This window comes from Raphanus sativus, mitochondrion (genome assembly GCF_000801105.2).
Source record: "Raphanus sativus mitochondrion, complete genome".
Classification (NCBI taxonomy): domain Eukaryota; kingdom Viridiplantae; phylum Streptophyta; class Magnoliopsida; order Brassicales; family Brassicaceae; genus Raphanus; species Raphanus sativus.
The window spans coordinates 224855-245010 of record NC_018551.1 but is presented as its reverse complement, the minus strand read 5'-3'; the positions used below and the strand labels follow the sequence as shown (position 1 = coordinate 245010).

Sequence of the window (20156 nt, the reverse complement as noted above, 5' to 3'; positions counted from 1 at the left end):
CCCCCCCCTAGAACCTGGCAAAGTAACTATCAATGAATTCCAATAAAGATTATAACACACAGAGGACTCCTTACCTTAGGAGCGGGATGAGTGATACATTCGGTGAGCGCCGTAGTTCAGTTTTCCTTATTCGTTAGCTATGCTAAAGGAATGGATTGTTCTCTTTAGGGAGTGCAGAATCAACTAGGGTTAACCTCCGAGGAACGCCTCATGCTAGCCAATCTCAGGTAATTGGTCTATGGCAAAGGGGTTCCTCCTTCCTTCACCTGATGGCAAATACAAGAAGAGTTCGGCAACGCAAAAGCGGGCTTAATAATCAAATAATAAGATCGAATTAAGAGGCTCGTCCCCTGAACTATCTAGTTAACGGCGGCGTGATCTTGCTGTAGGGTCAGAGCTGCACCGAAGAACAGTTATTATCGACTCGATGGCTCTGATCCGCGTGAATCAGACGGTGAGTTACTGGTTCTTGAATGGGAATCCCGAGCACCAAAGAGCAGAGTGATCCTGCTCGAGATAGGACCGGGTAAAGGGAAAAAGACAGAAAAGACCATAGAATAGCAATAGGAATCGCTGCTATCCGACAACTTTCTCCGTGGAGCCCTAAAGGTTAACAAAAGATTGTAGAACCCATGGACTTACTATCTAAACGATACGAGACGGGTCAGTCAAGGGCCACCAGAGGCACAAAGCAGGCGAATATCCGTGAGAGCTGAAGATATCAAAGGTATAGGTAAGTAAGGCTTGCACCTCTTTTAATATCAAGGGCAATAAGACGTCGAAGGAAGAATCCGCAATGCTTTGACATTCCTTTTCAAATGAGTTGTGCCCAGCCCAGTTAGTCCACTACTACAGATAGTAACTAGCACAGAAAAACAAGATGGAATCAAATACGGTGTTAATGAATTTACTGAAGTGAACCAAGGAACGTAGTAACTCGACTGGTTGGAGAGGAACTTTGTTATTAGGGTTGAATTTCCAGTCTTCGGGCCTCAACACCGGAGTTCATCCTGAGGCCTAGGTAGGTAGTGACGTCTCTTGCTGGGTCTTCCATAAGGAATGGTCCTGTTAGTCTTAATCCAGCGACTGGCCTTGCTCCGGGCGATATCCGAAGTATGGTTCGCTCGCTAGTTATATGCTTAACACATGCATCTGAGGTCAGAGGTGCCGCTAAGGTGAACGCTCAGCTTCAACTCTGACTATATATTATATATAAGTGCACTGAAGGTTAACTATGTCAATCTACAACTCAATGTGATTGGCTTCGCCCGGGCTCAGTCTCTTTCGGCCGGTATGTAGAATCGTCGGAGCGAGCAGAGCAGCGGAGCGAAGTGGGCTGTGTAATCATTTGATTTTTTGACTTTTTTTGAATATAATATATAAGGGGTTCTCCTCCAGCTTCGCTGAAGAAGCTAGGTTCCTCCAAGGAGCTGAAAACGAGTCCTTCGGAGGGCGAAGAAACTCATGAATTCATTGATGAGGGCCCCTCATTCAAATGTTATGCTTCGTGCTTCCCTCACATTTTGAGTTGATTCTTCCCAATTTCGAGAGTGAGATTGATCCGACCAAGTAGTAGTGCGGAAGCCAGTACATACATGGCTAGTTTCCAGGCAAGCCATCCATATTGGCATAACCTTCTTCTATGCCATCTAGCTTCATAGCCGATAGTTTCCGTTGATCGTTATCTTCATCCATCGGATCAGCTCCTTTTCTTTTCTTATTTTTTCAATGACTGCTTCTCCTAGAGAACTTCTTTCTCTAGTCACTAAAGTGCGTTTCACCCTCGTTCTTCTCTCTTCTCCTAGACCCACCCCCTTACTGTCTGTTTAGGCCCCCTGCCAGGTACTTCAGTCTCATTGCGTACCGTCCGTCTGCATCTTCTTGCCCTGTTTTCATAGTTGTTTGCTTTTCTTATATGGATTAGGCTTGGTTAAAAGCGTACCGTCAAGCAAGAAAAGGAACCGTAAACTAGCTTTACCGAGTTGACTTCTCCCGTTGGTCAAGCAGGCTTCGCTCCTGGCTTTCTGGTCTGTGATAAAAGCAATCTCTCTCCGGTTGGTTCGACTGTTAATGGAAAAATGAATAGATCCTTAGGAAGAAAAAGGCTCTTTTGCTCTTGTGTAGAATCAGTTGTTACAGAAGGAGCGGTTTTCGTTTCGCAATGGAATCAGAATTAGCTACGATCAATGAAAATATCGTAGTATAGTAAGAGCCAACAAAGTAGCTGTAACGTGAACAGCTAAAGCTCCTTACCTTATATGGGCTGCACCGCGCTGAATGATCAAATCCCATTTATTCTGATTTTTTTACATTCCAACTCCCATGCCTTTCCGTTGGTCAACAACCAACCGTCGATTTCCCTTTTCCTTCATTTTGAGAACAAGTCTCTCTTGGGGGGGGGGAGCAGAGCATGCAAAATCGAGCAATAGATGGATCTTAGAAGAATTCCACTTTGAACGGCACGACTCTTTCGATTTTTGCGCTGGCAATTTGAGTTGTCTCCCCAAAACTTTCAATCGACACACTCGACGCAGATAGCTCCGGTGGCCCCGGCTTCTGCCTCTATCAGGCTTAGGCTGCCCCCACCCCCACAGCCACAGCATGGAGTAGCTGCTCCCGCGCTACAACCAATCAAAATTTTATACGGATCGATATATGATGATGCTAAACCGAGACCGAGATAGAGAAAGAGGGCGAAGAAACTCATGAATTCATTGATGAGGGCAATAGCGCCTCCCTTTGTTGGCTCTTCAAGACAAAAACACTCATAGGAATGGTGCTAATTCCCATGTTCCTTCTAGTCTCGTTTGGTTTCGAAAGCCTCCCCCTCCCTGTCTCTTACTCTTTGAAAGCTGTCATCCTGGATTTCTTTTTTAATGGTTTCTTTGTTCTCTTATTTGGATTGAAAGAAAGACAAAACTTCATTTTCTTCGACGAATTTCGGCTATGACCAATGCACCAATAGCTGAATAGGCGTAACAAAGCTACCTGAAAAAAGGCAAGGTGCACCTTGGGATTGAAATCGACGAATTGCGTTTTGCCCGAGAGATTGATTTAGAAAGATTATCCATTGGATAAAGAATGCAAAAATAGAAAGAATATAAATAAAGGCGCATACACGGGAAGGGGGCACCACTACTTCCAGGGGGAGACTAGCCTCATTACTTCTTAGTGGGCGAGAGGCGCGCCTAACCCACCTACCCACTCATAAATCACGGTGTTCAGCTGACTTGAACTGATAGACCCCTATTGTATTGGAATTTAGCGCCCATCTTTTGACTGTTGTCAACGAATCTCTTCAATGTTCGATTCTACTCTATGTTAGAACATTTCTGTGAATGCTATTCTAATCTAAGTGGTCTTATTCTGTGTCCTGTGCTAGGAAGCATTACTCTTCTTTTCATTCCAAATTCAAGAATACGACCGATACGATTAATTGGTCTGTGTGCCTCTCTTATTACTTTTTTGTATTCTCCTGTTCCTCGGATACAATTCGACTCTTCTACGGCCAAATCTCAATTTGTGGAAAGCCTTCGATGGCTTCCTTATGAAAACATCAATTTTTATTTGGGTATAGACGGTATCTCTTTATTCTTCGTGATATTGACCACATTTCTGATCCCTATTTGCATTTCAGTGGGTTGGTCTGGTATGAGAAGTTATGGGAAAGAGTATATTACAGCATTTTTAATTCGTGAATTTCTAATGATCGCCGTGTTCCGCATGCTGGATCTTCTACTATTCTATGTTTTTCCCGAAAGCGTGCCAATCCCTATGTTGTGCGGAGCGGAGTATCTTATATTCGCTGGGAGAAAGCTTTTCCTCTGCAGGGGCCTTGTGCAGTAAACCCCCTACGGGCGGTCGTCCGTCGTCGTAAAGTAGTCCCCGCGAAGCTTTCGGGAAGAGGGGTAGTCTTGTGTATAAGCATAGCATTTCTGGTCGAACCCGCCCAATCCAACTAAGAAGAACCGAACCTGACAAACACATCTTTTTCCTTTTGGGAGGGTACTCCGAGTAGTGGGTACCTCGTAGGACCTCGACCCGCCTACTCGGGTCTTGTATGGATATGCAGGAAGGGGTGCTCCTAGGTGTGTGTAGGGGTTGTGTTTGTTCGCGAGAATGGATTCCTCGTCAAGTCTGTTTGGGGGGTGTGGACACACTTGCGCGAATTCAGGTAACGGCTACAAGGGAGAAATCAAAAGGAAACTGTACCCGACCAGGGATGGACGTAAACTCGTAAGCTACCGAGGTTAGGGATAATCGTCCAGGTCTTATTGTGAAACAAAAAAAGCCGCCCCGCCACAGCAAGCGGGTTGGTTCCTCTGTCGTCGCCGGATAGCTCTTGGCGAGGTACTTTTGTCACTCGACTGAAAGGAGAGGAGACCTTAGGATAAGTTGCTAAAACAAAGGGGAGCAGAGGATCGACCCGTTCAGTAGAATTCCGAAGAAAGACTGTTGACAGCTGGTGGAGACATTTCTTTGGCCCCCGTCAAATCAAAAGGCGTTCCTCGGGCAGGGTTAAGCTCGGCAGAGGGTTCGAGAATAGGGTCCTGCCCTTCAGATTCTCAGATAAAAAAGAGTTCCAAACCTTTATGCATGCACCTCCGTATAAGTGCTGCGTACAAGAGGATAATTGGGAAAGATCAAACCCGAAAGAACCGCTCACATCACAGTAGTAGCGTAAAGGCCGTAAGTCGGGGGGGCGGCCATAACATAAGGTAAGGCTATTACTTTCACATCTCTCTTTCTCTCGTACTATAAGAAAGAGAGATCCGCTGCGTGAGCAACCCGACTGTGCGTTACATGTGCTCTACAGGCCGCACTCCATCTTTCTTCTTAACGAGCCCATTTATCTTTAGATTTTGAAGACGGGCGTTGCGTTCGGTTCGAAAGGTATGGTTTTCAGTATGTCTCCAGATAGGGCGCCCCACTAGTCCGGCTAGCTAGTGAGCGGTTCTTTCGGGCGAGAAGCAGGGGCCGGGCCCTACGGGCGGGCATCTCCCGCAACGAAAGCTGCATAGTTCGCCACCACCCGAAAAGTAAAAGATTAGAGAGTCCAGGCTAAAAATACATGCATAGATAGTGGTCTAATGACAAGGGCCGACGACGGAAGCTCGGGACGGAGCCGTATGATGCGGAAGTCTCACGTACGGTTCCCTGAGAAGGGAGTGGCTACCTACTGGAGCTTCGACCAAGCACCCCCGGTCAATTCCGCTTTGGGGCCACCCCTTACTCTACCATTATTATAGGAGTATGGGGTTCGAGACAAAGAAAGATCAAGGCAGCATATCAGTTTTTCCTTTATACTTTACTTGGATCTCTTTTTATGCTATTAGCTATTCTGTTGATTCTTTTCCAAACAGGAACCACCGATTTACAAATATCATTAACCACAGAATTTAGTGAGCGGCGCCAAATCTTTCTATGGATTGCTTCTTTCGCCTCTTTCGCCGTCAAAGTGCCTATGGTACCAGTTCATATTTGGTTACCCGAAGCTCATGTAGAGGCACCTACGGCAGGATCCGTCATCTTGGCAGGAATTCCTTTAAAATTTGGAACCCACGGGTTTTTAAGATTTTCAATACCCATGTTTCCCGAAGCGACACTTTGTTCTACTCCTTTCATTTATACTTTAAGCGCGATTGCTATAATATATACTTCCTTGACCACTTCAAGACAGATCGATCTAAAGAAGATCATTGCTTACTCCTCAGTAGCCCATATGAATCTGGTGACTATTGGTATGTTTAGTCGGGCGGCGGCCGTTAGGTCACCTATTTTGAGTTATGGACACACAAGGCCAAAACATGTGTGTCGGGCGTGCGACCCATCAACCTACTAGCAATGGGGGAGAAAACATAGCATGTCGCAACAAAAGCTTGATTCGAGGCGTCAGCAAAACACTGCCGTCTGTTCCCTTCAGTCCCTTAGCGCCCCGGGACGGGAGTGGGGGGGACGGTCGTTAGACGGCAACAGCAGCACCGGCTCCACGAAGTCTGAATCGAATCTTTCTGTTGGCTTTCCCAATTCATTCGTAAATCAAAATCAAAGGGCTAGAAGTGCTCGCTTCTAGCTGCTTCGCCTGCTTCTTCTTATTATGGCGGCTATGTTGGCGTGGCGAAAATGAACGAAAAGCGAGATGAACGTGCTATTTTCAAATCGATTGATAGATAGCCTGATCTGTTCTGATAGATCTAAAGAGTAGAAATAGATAGAGAATAGAGAGGGAATCAATAATAAGGTCTTTGAGCCTATTTCTATCTATTGATGAGACAACTATCTATTCTTGATCCATCAGAAAGAAATCGATATGTATCTGATGGAGTCTACATCGTACGTAGAGCGCCCCAGCGCTTTTTGGGCCAGCTCAGTTCTCTTATCCATCGGTCCAATGCACTGGGCTCATCTCATGGAGGGAAAAGCCAAAATGTAGTTGTCTTGTTGTTGTTCGCCGCCTCGACGCATTCCCTTCTCTCCCCGGCATCGTCCCACACAGAAAGAAAGAGCGCGGAGCCCCGGCCCGAGCCATAGGTCCGCTAACGTAAAGCGAGGAGTTGAGCCTGAACTGGCGAACCGAAGTCACTTTCGGAACCATACTTCCTACAGCTAACATGTGCCCAGTCCTGCGGAAAGGCGCAAACGAACGTGAGCTGCTATACCGAATCCCCCGCTGGCCATCGGGGACCGAGTGGTAAGGCCATGATCTGCAGGGGAACGGATCACTCATTCTTCCATTGGGGACAGGTGCACGAACGACAACTCCAAACGTCACACATCCGCCGCCTACTTACCGTTTAGGTGGCACCAGCGAGATCCAGCTAAGGAAAAAGAGTGTCGCGGCTGCTCCACTCCGCCGCGGTCTCATGAACTTCACGGAGGAACCTAGCTTCTTCAGCGAAGCTGGAGGAACCCCTTCCCGCGCGCAAAGCGAATGGGCGCTGTGCTGTGGGTCAGTTTCGGGGCGGGGGGCGCAGAGATACCAGAAGAATGATTCATTTGTTTGGATCGACGAGCTTTTTCAGCCCCAAAACTCAGAATCAATGGAATGTCTGTCCATAAACATCTATTCTATCTGTATATATAGGGGATCTCTTTATACATATCAAAGTCTTTTATGGCATGATATGATCGCCTAGCTGTAGCCGCATATCAGCTGCGCTCAATATGCGGATTTCTGTTGGATCAGATCTTTTCTTTCGCTTTGCCGGAAGCTTTTTGACCTAGCGAAAAGCACTTTCGCGCAAGCAAAGTAGAAGCTTTGCCAGAAGCAAGACGAGGAAGCGGAGCTGTCGTATAAGCGGTAGCTTCCCCCGCCCGACTAAAATACAAGAGTCGCGGCCTACTTTGATTGCGAAGGGGTTTGGCAACAAGCAAACGGCTTTCTATCATAGTTGCAAGGGTTCAAAACCTTAGTTCGCTGCTTTTCCCAGGGCCAGAGAAGGGCTTATACTGCTCGCCTTTGTTTGGTTTGATATATTCATTCAGTCAAAATACAAACTACAACAAAGTGGAAATGGAAGGGCCACTATAGAAGCTAGAACTTGCCTTATAAGTCGGCCTAACCAAAGCGTCACGACAACAAAAAATTACCCTTATGAATGGAATCTTAAGTAGGGGGCTTTGACCGCCCGCCTATCAATCAAAGAGGCAGAGAGTAAACGTAAGCTCACCCGTAAGCTCGAAGAGCTTCCCTTCATTCGCTTCGCGGGAGCCGCACAGCACATAGCTGGAAGTCAGAGGGCCCATACTACCTGCCTAACCCTTCGCTCCGAGGGACCGTAGATCGGAAAGCACCCCATTTATCCAAAAGATAAGGGAAGGGGCCTATGTATTTGCATGACCCCTGCTGGAGGAACCCCTATCCCGGAGCCAATCCCCTATTGGTCCTGCCACCACGCCGCAGAACGAGAGCTCGTGTGGAACCTTTTCTTTCTGGCGTAACAGCGGTGGAACGTAACAAAAAATGACGGTCGCCTAACATTAACATAAGGGCGGGGGGGTACGGTAAACTCGGCCAAAATATGACACCCGAAGGGCCCGAACGCACAATCCTATCCCATCCGAGTCCGAGTTTACCCCTTGCACTGCGGACAGCCGACCGTAGCATCATAAGGCTTGCAGACCTTTCGAGGTAAAAAAAAAAAAGGTACGGTACCATAGGAGGTTGGACTTTCTCAACGTGGTGTATAGCACGAAAAACCTTTCGATACAAGAAAGGGCCGTTCTCACATGAAAGAAGAGAATCAATCCTTTCTTCTCTTCTTTCTCTTTCTCGAGAAGGAAAGAAAGAGGATGGGGGGAGGGGGGAATGGGGCCGGTGCCCTTCTTTTACGGCCGTCACTCCTATTTGTCAGCCGTGAGGAACTACCGCTCGGTCGGTGGGAAAGGAAAGGCTTGGGCCTACCTATATCCCGATAAGACCTCATAAAGGAACGGCGGGAGTGATAGGTTCCATATTGCCGAGCTGAAGGGCAAGACTTTTGTACGTGATCGTAGTATGTGACGTCGTCTCGTCCACGCTGCATTGAAGAGTACCTACGCACTAAGTTCCGGTTCACTGATAAGGAAGATAGAGTTAGGCGGGGGTCTACGATGTGATACTCAAGTATGACCCGGGGAGATACATGCTAACTATGGGTAGGAAGCAGGAACCCTTATGTAAATAATTTCGGGGGGGTTACAGATCTCTTATACTACCATCGATCGACAGAGCGGAACGACCAGAAAAATAAGTGATGTTAGAAAGCCGTATGATAGGTGGTAACTATCTTGTACGGTTCGGGGGGTAATCGGCGTACTCCGGGAGAAATCTTTCGCTCTATCGAACATACAGGGAATTGGAGGTAGTATTCTACCGATGTTAAGTCATGGACTGGTTCCTTCAGCCCTTTTTCTATGTGTTGGTGTTCTATATGACCGACATAAGACTCGACTTGTTAGATATTACGGAGGTTTAGTGAGCACCATGCCGAATCTCTCTACCATTTTCTTTTCTTTTACTTTGGCCAATATGAGTTCACCTGGTACTAGCAGCTTTATCGGGGAATTTCTCATCTTAGTAGGAGCTTTCCAAAGAAATAGCTTAGTAGCCACATTAGCAGCGCTTGGGATGATTTTAGGTGCGGCCTATTCCCTTTGGCTATATAATCGTGTGGTTTCTGGAAATTTAAAACCCGATTTCCTCCATAAATTCTCCGATTCAAATGGCAGAGAAGTTTCCATATTTATACCTTTTCTTGTTGGAGGGGCGACCGTCCGTTGAACTACCAAAGAAAAAGGGTAAACCTATGTGATCATGACATTGTAGGTGCTTGCGATGGGACGGATGCGACTTCCCTCAGTTGGTTTGGGTGGCATAGCCCGTTGCATAAGTCCCCCTTTTTTTGATTCATTTTTTGAGTCTTTAGGGAGCCAAAGCTTGACTTTACTAATAAAGGCTCGCGCAGGGGTGCTAACTTTTTTTTTGCTAAGCCGTCTCTTTCTGGGTGGGACCGAGAGAAATAAAGGACAGAGGGCAACCATGCATGGTACTTCTCGACCCTGTCTCCGAGGGGCAGTTGAACGAGCGACTCATGAATGCTGCCGGGTCGGACGAGCCGATAACTCGAACGCGTTCGGTCTGTTTTTTGAGCAAGAATCACAGCGTTACCTTACTTTCACCATGATACGGACTCCAAGTTCTTATGGCAGAGCACGAGGAGATTTATCATCAATATTCTAATGGGAATGGAAACCAGAAGCACGACCGAGGTCTTCGTAGTCCAAAATAATCAAACCATCAATAACAGTAATGTAAGCATGAGACTTTTTGGTAGTACCGGTGAACCAGATGGCCGCGGCGATGGAATCTGGGACGGAGGACTCGTAGTATCTCTCTAGATCCGGCAAAAGCGAAAGACCCCCTAGCTCCATTCGAATGAAGGCTGACTGCTGAGCCCACTCTGGCCCCGCGGGGCGGGCCCCCGTGGTTGCGAGCCGGAGCTGCCATAGCTTATGGCTAGAGCAATGGGAGGGGCCCCGGCAGAGAGAACAGAACCGTAAGGATAACGAGTGCTCCGCCCGTCAAGCGGGCGGCAGGAGCAGCAGGCAAGTACTTGGTAGGCCAATAGTCCAGTGGGCACTCGACGAAAGGGGGGCACACGGAGCAAGTACGAGAAATTGGCCCCGCTCCGCTTTATAAAAAGCAAGGACCACTACGGGAGGTCAAACCCAGGACCTATGGAAGTCGGGGCTCGTCCCCGGTCAATATTGGATCAAACAAAACAAGCAATAGGGGCCGTAGCACTGACCTCTTTTTTTATTGATTCAATATAATAGGGGAAAAGATCGTACAGTTCCCTACCGAGACAAGAGAAACTCTTAACAGATCCTCCGCGCGCTGGGCATACCTCTTCCGTGCGTCTTTCTCGTGGCAGGAACAGAACAACAGGGAAAGACCCGGCCGACCTGCCCAGGGCTCGAGGGCGAGCTTTAGTTAAGAGAGAATGGGGAGCGAATCGAAAGGCTTCCGTTTTCGTTCTTGGTTTGGTTCGGGCTCCTCTCGATCTTTTTCGTAGTAGGGAAGGGGGAAGGAGTCTAAATCTATGGACATTAATGAACCATCATTGATGGACGTTGCACATGACACGATCAATTCGACTCAAGGTCCGGCGCTAATAGAGGTTGCTTACTTTCCTAGTAGCGAAGGAAAAGGGGCAGGGCTTTTTTCGTGGTAATAGTGGGCGGGTCTCCTTTCGAAGTAAAGGCCTTCGCATTCCTAATCCGCCCCACCAACCACGAACGGCTTAGTTTGCCCCAGCTTGGTGAATCCCCGCGCAACGACATAGTTTGTGCGCCCTTTACCGTTCTCGCTCAGTGTTTGCAACGGCTGGGGAGGCAGTCGTAGAAGCGAAGTCTATCGCCACGCCAACCATCAAATACGAGATTGGGGGCCCCTTCTCAACGATTTGATGGAATGGCCCACCCAATAGCGCTTATGTCATATGGGAACTCATGGCTGGAAACAATCCTTATGGTTTTGATATCCGGTAGGAATAATAAGAATCAAAGTCCAGGTAGGTTGGTGAGCCTAGTGATAGGAGACTATCTAGCTTGGTTCGGAGAGCACTTGTTGGGTTAAAGACTTTTTTTGTTGCTAAATGTTACAGCCTAAATGCTGAACTATTGACTCTACTCGTTCGGATGGGTGTTCACCCCAAAGTGTTCCCGGACTGCATGCATACATCCGTAAGTAACTTAGTGCAACATGGCAAATTTCATTGAGAGGAATCAGCAAAGAAAAGAAAAACGGGTCAACATCTTAATGTGTATTTGAGGTCCTCGGGCTGAGGAGTGTCCACATGAGTTCGTTGAGGTGTCTACACAGGAATCAAAACCTCTTTTCTATTCTGTCGAGAGTTCGGATTGCTCCACCTAAGTAGAACGAAAGGGAGGAAAGATTTTGATTCTTTATAGCCCTTACCAGACCTTATGTCATTTCCTTCGGTTGGGTTAGCTTTTTGGTAGGAAGGGCGGTAGTAGAGTTGCGTCAGGTCCTTCGCGTCACTCTACTCTTGGTTTTCCTGGCAGGGATGCCCATTGTTCCTTGCGATAACTACTCTTGGAGGAAGGGCTGGGCTACTAGATGGGCGGGTGCGCCACACCTAAACCAGGCTCAAAGCGATGAGACGATTTCTTCTCGGTTAGACTCTCGAGAACCAAAACAATAGACTGATTGACTGTGGTCAGGTCAGAGCCTTCTGTTGGAGGAGATTGATTTGACTTGCTATCGTACTGAGTCTTCCGCTGGAACTGGATTCTCTAAAGCTGAAAGTTTCTTCGCCCTCATCAATGAATTCATTAGTTTCTTCGCATTGGTATTAGAGTCAGACAGCCAGCTATATATGTGGGAGTCTTTTCTAGACTAGTATACTCTAGCTCCTTAGCTAGCAATAAGTAGTATTAGAAAGTGAGAGATAGGCCTATAGATTCCTTTGTCTCGTATTCAAACGGATACTATAGAAGGAGAAGGCTGAGAACGGCCTTGTTTGGCTCATCAATTCCAACAACCAACAAACGGTTACATCAAAGCTTGAAAGCCCTCCTAGCGCCTAAAAGCTGTCCGATCCAATGCAATCTCATTCACTACTTGTAAACCTCCGAAAAACGCGAAACCTTAAATAAAGGATAGGATCAAGTTCTTTCTGTAAGTAGACTAGCAGAACAGAAAGCTTAAGATTCGAGGAACGCCTCCGGTCAATGTATTCTTATTCCCCCTAATCAGCATTCCCATTCCATTCCCAATCAATGAGTGTTACGGAACTAGAAGCAATCCTTTCTTGTAGGAAGCTAACTTTCCCGACCTCCTATAAGGAAGTGAATGAAAGTAGGTGAAATCTCTTCTATTCAGAAGCGGATCAAGAAAATAGTAATCAACGGAGAGAATAAGCAATTGATAAGCAATTGAAAGGATTCTCATCTTGTCTTCTTCAAGGAGAAGCTTAGCTGCTTGGAGCAGGACTTCTGACAAGGCTATCTTGATAGAAGCAATTCTCTTTTGAGACACTGAAATACGCCCAGCAGGAACGAAATGAGAATATATTGGTGGTACGTAGTTGCTGTGCCTGAGAGAAGCGGCTAACATAGATGCTAGGGAAGGCGGTGAAGGAGAAGAGTGGATCGGTAAGTAGAGAGGTGTTCGAGTGTTTGAAGCGGTAGCAGAAGAATCTTATCAAAATGGATGGACTAGTTCGGTATATTCGTAGGAGTCAGCGCACAAAGATTCTATACCAGTAGAATACACTACACAAGGATTCTCTACAAAAAAATAGGAGTTAGCGCTCCAGTAGGGAAGGGAGGACCTCTTGAATAAGTCATAATTGTATAACCTATCTCCGTCCTGTGAGAAAGACCTCCTTAAGAAGACGGGGGCTAAGTCAGCTGCTTAACCTTACCAATATAGGTTACGGTAGGTGTGACTAATCACTAATCTAATCTCAATAAAAAAATGCCACAACCTGAGTCTTTCCTGCCATTAAGCGCTTCTAGCACCGGTAGCGCCTGTTGCCTAGCTAGTAGCTCTCTTGGTTTGGCATTAGCAGCCGTTCGGAATCGTAGAAGGAAGACTCTATCCCGCCGCGGTCAAATACCCCCGGCAATCTCCGGAATGCTAGCTGGTACTTAACCTCATACTATTATTAGTAGGCTTCTAGAGAAGCCAACTCCTTTCAAGCAAGAAGGACTCGGATTACTCACCGCTTGAATTTAGCTAGTTCTATTTGCACTAATCCGAATCTGTGTTCTGAGTTGCTAACTGCACTCTGTCTTCTTCCTATCAGGGGAATATCTATCTTTCTCTCTCTTGTGTCATATCTCTTGTTTCGGATATCAAACCGGACGGTATAGTATATGAAGAAAGAGATTGTTGACGTGCTGTTAGTAGACTCAACACTCATTTAGAGGACTTTACAAGCAAGAGTAGTAATAGCACATGGCGAAGACGTATCACGTTAGGGTCCGAAGGGAACAAAACCTCTATCTGTCCGTTGCTCTGTCCACGAATAGCGTCCGTTGCTTCTTCATTCCTGGCTGGCAAGCTCAGTTCTTTCTGTTCTAATCACTTCAATTCCCGTACGCGCTTGCAGACCTTCACTTCAATCAAATAGAGAAATTCCCTACCCTAAATAGTCCTAGGAAAGAAATGTCACGTACGGCACTTCCTAGCCAGCTCCTAACAGAGTAGGATAGCTCCCTCCAGCCGTCAATTACAGGCTTAGGTATTAAGCTCACTGCTCCGGGTAAAGAAAAGGGTCCCCCTTTCATTCGGAGCAAGCATCGTAATCGTACCGCTAATCCATAGGAAAATCAAAACCTCTACGTATTGCTCATTCGCCGTCCTTGGTTAGTCCCGTTTTTCTGTGAGGAGCTTAAAAGGTACGAAGTTCTTTCTTCCTAGCAGCCTATGTATAGTGTGAAGTGCGAGGTCTTTCCACTTACGAATTCCTGCTATTCAAAGGGTGAAGCATACCGAGGAACGCCTCTCCTTTCAGTCGAGTCATGACTTCGCCCTCAGGTGGGAGGAGTCATGACTCGACCTTTAGTTTTGTGACTCGAGTACTTGTCTAGAGAGGTACTGACGTAACTCGACTAAAAGGAGAGGTTGTTTACATACTTGAGCTTTCTGCGAGAGGGATTTCTTACTCGACTAAAAGGAGAGGGAGCAAGGTGAACTCTTCCCATTGCTAACATTCCAGGGATTCCTTAACCAACTACCAATTAAAAGAGTAAAACACTTCCTATTGAAATGGAACTTTCTACAAACAAAAACTCCTTACCTTACTTGGCTTACCTCTCCCATTCCTCTAATCCCTAACCAAAACAAACCTAATCTCATCACCTCATTGCTAATATTGCTGGGATTCCCTCCTAACCAACTAATCTCCTTACCTCCTATTCCTGGGATTACTGGGATTACTGGTTCTCCCATTCCTAACATTCCTAGGAATTCGCAAGACACCATAGGCAACATGGGAATCCTTGATCTACTTGTTTCTCAGATTCCCTTTGAGGTTAGGAGAGTGAGTCGATTCGACGAGGCTAGCTTGTAGGTTAGCCTTTAGTTTCCGTCAAAGAATTGGATTTTCATACTTCCTTCCCCTTTGGTCGATTCAAGTGGACTTTATCCTAGATTTGTCGATTTCTCCCTGGTTGAGGACCTTTGGATGCCAGTTTTCTAGATGCCAGTTTTCTATAAGAAGGGTCAGCCTTAAAGGAAAAAAACCAATCCCAAGGTAAGGTCTAAACTGATCTAATCGGTAAAGCCGGAAAAAGAGCTGAGTTTAACGGCGAGAAGCTCCTTTCAAAGGAAGGAGTGACAGAAAAGGTCGGGACAGTGGCTGCTACCGCATTGACTTCGGAAGATTTGGATGTGTTAAGGCTAACCTCCCAAAACTCACTAAATTTACGTTGCTTCACAAGGTAATTCCTATTTGCTTACTTGTTAGAGTAAGGAAAGGAGAAGAGCTTCAAGGTAGAACCTATGAACGTAGATCGCATATAATGTGTCGATCTCATCACCTTACCAACCAGGGCCTATGTATACGAAACTGGTGCACCATCTGCAATCGCTATATATACCTGACCTAGCTTCTCGTGTATCACCCTTTCTTTCTTCCTTTCCTAACTATCACTGACCGCGGGGGAAATGCTGACAGAATGCCAATACTTGTTCGATCGAAATTCTAACAGTTGTTCCGGGCGTTTAATGTTTGTTCTGGTTCAAGCTAGAAAACGGTCAAGTGTGTTTCTAATCAGGGTTATCTAAATTTGAATAAGTACTTTTTGATAACTTTGTCTCATGCGGAGCAAAGCCCTTCTTAGTCAAGCTTAGTCCCTTTGGAGTATATTTAAAGGGAAGTGCGGATCTGGAGTGTTTTGTTTAGACGAGCTATGCAGCAAGCTGAGTTCTATCGAAACAACGTTTTCCGGGCATACGAGAAAAGAGTCCAGCCCAGCATATTTATTTGCGACTTTCTTGATCCCGGAAATCTTGTACTCAGAGTCACGGATAAAGATAAAGTGGACTACCCTGTATGACCTACAGTTCTTTTTAGTGGCTTTTTCTTGTCCTGGACCATTCAGCCCTTTCTCAACCAAGTATAGGTAGAAGCCCTCTTTTCCATACAGATAAAGGTTCGACTTCCAAGAGAAAAGATAAGGAAGTCGGTATTGATCGTGGAAATATCTTAGAAAGTATTCAAAATCGCTTCTCTTCCTTCATTCTCAGTAGGCTACCGTCCTCGGAACCAATGCCTAAGATTTGCCCTTGCGGTCTGCCCTTAGTCTAAAGACTTCTATCCACTACGATGGAATCTGTTTAGTGGAGGGAAGGCCTAGTTAATCTAGCACTATGGTGGAATCTAAGTGTAAGATATTGTTCCGCGGTTGGAAAACTAGCTCCTATGCGCCTGTAGGTAGGACGTTAGAAAAAGAATCCGAATTAGGCTTGCAGACCTTCTGACTTCCCTGTCCGGGATCTCTTCACTGGATGTGGAGGCGCGTAGCGCTGCGAAAAAGAAAGGGTTGCCTTCCATGCCAAGCCAGCACATGGACCGGATTGTTACTCGCTACGCGCCTCTGCATGGTGAGATGGGAACAAGTTGTCATGATGTATGCAGGTAAGTGAGCGATGAACGCCTGTCTCTGTTGCTGCATGTGCTGTTTGTTTGTTTCCGAGGTGGTGTGGTCTGCCTCTGCCCCCGAGGAATGTCTAGGAGAAGGGTTTTCTGCTGTGATTGCACCAAGTGCAGCTGCGGGTTAGTATCTCTTCCTAGGTGGGAAGGGGCACGACGAGGAACGAAGTCAAACCATACCACGTACTCACACCATTGTTCATCCAATGTCTATAAGCGGTGTTTTCTGCGATATGTGCTTCTGGCTCTCCACAAAGGAACATCTCCAAGGGAGGGGGCGTGAGCTGCTTAAGCTTCATCCCATCCCGAATCTTTGCAATTAACACACCACGAAGATAGGGACTGAGAGGTAATCCTCTTCCAATCCACCACTCGAGTGGTAACCGATCAGGACCGACTAAAAGCTTACTAGATAACGCCTGAATCCGACTAAAACGCCGGGATAGGGCCTTAGTGTCCATTTGTCCTAGCACGCGGTATCCAGCTTTATTTCACCTTAAACAAGTCTTAGGACTTAACTTGTACTTATAGGCCAACTGCTGAGTACCAACGAGGAAGTAGCTCTCAAGCACAGCTTTCGCAGATACTGGGGATAAGTCCTTCGACATTATCTTAACCCAGAACCGCTTGGCGAACTCAAGACAACCCGTCTCAGATACAATAGACTTGGCATCAGATATATCTACTTGCAAAGCATCAAGTAGAGAACGGTACTCCTTAGCCACACTACGATCGGCAATGACGATGTCATCACCTAACAAAGCGTAGTCGAGAAATGGTCTCGTCTGATGAGGATATGCTCGTAATGCTGCCAACCACACAATAGCATGGTGGGACAACGCGAATAGAGCCCAGGAGCCGTAATAACCCAAAGGTTGACCTGCAATAAACACAACTTCGTCATGCCGTCCAGTAACGGACTTCAAAGAGCATGAGTTGAGTGCTAAGGCACCATTGACAATGCACGATGCCATCGTTTGACCGAAAAGGCACGCCATAAGCTCATATATGACTGGAACGGGCCACCGATCGGTGGCAGCGCTCAAGTCAAAACTTGCTATAAATCTTGGGCGTCTCTTTGCCAGACGATGGATAGGACCTTCTTGATGGAAGGTACCGTCTTGTGGAATACGCCTCAGAACAGACATACCCCACACATGCACGGAGTATAACAGACGTTGTTTAAACCAGTTACCGATTACAAACAAACGCCGCTTTCCGGCACCCTCTAAGGACTGAGCCAAACGTCCGGAATAAAGAGGTTGAGAAGAACGGTCGAAGCCCATGGCGAGGGAATCAAACACCAAGCCAGGCCAAGCCTCATAAAACCTCAACCCTTCATTAGCTGCCCAGGTACTAAATTTCGTATCAAACGGGTACAAAGTATACCCAGGTTGAAAGAGAATACCTGGACTGAAAATACCACCCGGTTCTGAATGAATGATTCGCAGCTGGCGGGCAAAAGCCGCGGTTTCCAAGAACATCGCAGAGAAGAAACAAGTCTCCTTCCGTTCTTTAGGAGCAGGCTGCTCATCACTACCTGTAACCTTTTTAGACCACATGTGCAACTGAACCTTCGGAACAGCCTTTCTTCTGGCTGATCAAACAATGCTTTCTGTCTTTCTCGAATATATCTTCTCGTTCATTTGATCTATTCCTTGGAATTCCGGAATGTGGAGTATATGTCTCAAAGTATCCCGTTGTATCCCGTTGGTCTCTTTGAGTTCGTTACTCTGGTTACCGGTGTAGTTTCAGTGAGCGTAGTGAACGGCTCGTGCTAGTCCGTCTGTCATTTCTAGAATATGTCTTAGTATGTGCCGTAACATGGAAGTATTTGCCTAGATGTCTGCTGCATCGAATGCCCTGTGGTTCTCGTTCTAGTTGCTTTTTCTCTGCTAGTTGCTCCTTCTCTTCGTTCGTAATAGGCATGATAGTTCTGCCAGTTTATGAGCTCACTAAGCCTACAGCCAACGCTATATCTCTTGCTATGGCTCTTAGCTCAGGGTGGGATCCAGTGTGGTTTGAATTCATTGCCTTTTACGGGATCCCCTGTGGACTAATGGTAGGGTATGGAAAAAGTTAGATAGAGTGTTGGTGAACGAGATGTGGTCTCATAGATATCCAGCGACGCATGTTACACATTTCATTTAGCAAGGGGTCGATCAGATCATAGGCCACTCCTTGTTAAGTGTAATTTCAGGAGTGGTTGGCGGCAAAGCCCCTATCCTTTCAATTGATAGATTCCCTTTTATTATCACTGTTGGAATATTTTTGAAGACGACTTGGTCAGGGCGGTTAACAATTTATTTGCTTTGCTTATTCCAATACTGGGATTGGGTTGGCTTGGCCATTTTTTTTATCAAAACCATTTTTTTAGCGAAGGCTTTCACTCAACTTTTTCCTTCACTAGGTAAGGGTCTCCGCCCTTGACCCAAGACCGCTAACACCGAATAAATCATGAAGTTCTACCCTTGCTATTGTTGTTGAAAATATATATATCACATTCCTGCCAGTCTTTCGGTACCAGCTCCTGTTCTTTCTGCGGCAGTTGTGGATTCGCTATACTGAAAACTTAGTTTCCATAGCTTGAACAAGACAGGATTTCAAATAGATGGAAAAACAGGCCAGGCTCTTTCAAGGTGTAAAAGTGAAATAGGGAGGGAGCGGAGCTTCGTTACGGTAGACTTGGATGAATCTCAATCCGAATGAGGGACCCGACGCCTATAAGAGGTGGAGGTGGATGCGTCTTTTCAAGATCCATCAGAAGCAGGAGGAGAAGAAGTGAACCCGAATAGGTGGTCATTCATGCCGTCTTCACCTTCACTTGCCATGGTAAATGCTCAGCCTTGCCATATCCCACGCTCGTAGCAAAGACGTGAACAACAAAGGTCTATGCGAAATGGACCAAATCGGATATGATTGAATAACCGAACAGTTAGGCTACGTAACTTTACGCTGACTCCTCTTCCCCTTCGATACGTGCCTGCTACTGCAGCAGCTAGAGAGAATGGCCTAACACTAAAATCAAGTAGTACGGAGGAAGATTCTAAACTTGAAAAACAAGTATTAGGTTGCGCTATACATAATATGAAAGAATATACAATAATGATGTAGTTGGCGAATCAAATATCATGGTCTAATAAAGAATCATTCTGATTAGTTGATAATTTTGTGAAAGATTCCTGTGAAAAAGGTTCATTAAATCTATTCCTAATTTATGTCGAGTAGACCTTGTTGTTTTATTGCAAGAATTCTAAATTCATGACTTGTAGGGAGGGACTTATGTCACCACAAACAGAGACTAAAGCAAGTGTTGGATTCAAAGCTGGTGTTAAAAAGAGTATAAATTGACTTATTATACTCCTGAATATGAAACCAAGGATACTGATATCTTGGCAGCATTCCGAGTAACTCCTCAACCCGGAGTTCCACCTGAAGAAGCAGGGGCTGCGGTAGCTGCTGAATCTTCTACTGGTACATGGACAAAACTGTGTGGACCGATGGGCTTACCAGCCTTGATCGTTACAAAGGACGATGCTACCACATCGAGCCCGTTCCAGGAGAAGAAAATCAATTTATTGCTTATGTAGCTTACCCTTTAGACCTTTTTGAAGAAGGTTCGGTTACTAACATGTTTACCTCGATTGTGGGTAATGTATTTGGGTTCAAAGCCCTGGCTGCTCTACGTCTAGAGGATCTGCGAATCCCTCCTGCTTATACTCAAACTTTCCAGGGACCACCTCATGGTATCCAAGTTGAAAGAGAGAAATTGAACAAGTATGGACGTCCCCTATTAGGATGTACTATTAAACCTAAATTGGGGTTATCCGCGAAGAACTGTGGTAGAGCAGTTTATGAATGTCTACGTGGTGGACTTGATTTTACCAAAGATGATGAGAATGTGAACTCCCAACCATTTATGCGTTGGAGAGACCGTTTCTTATTTTGTGCCGAAGCTATTTATAAAGCACAGGCTGAAACAGGTGA

At 46.1% G+C, this 20156-nt stretch overlaps 1 protein-coding gene across 1 annotated transcript; it reads left to right on the top strand.

Annotated features, from left to right (window-relative positions):
- Positions 1-3318: 3318 nt before the first annotated feature.
- Positions 3319-11262, top strand: nad4 (NADH dehydrogenase subunit 4). The gene is made up of 4 exons: positions 3319-3779; positions 5239-5753; positions 8823-9244; positions 11173-11262. Exons 1-4 carry the CDS (start codon positions 3319-3321, stop codon positions 11260-11262), a joined length of 1488 nt encoding a protein of 495 aa, YP_006666006.1.
- The last annotated feature ends 8894 nt before the right edge of the window (positions 11263-20156 follow it).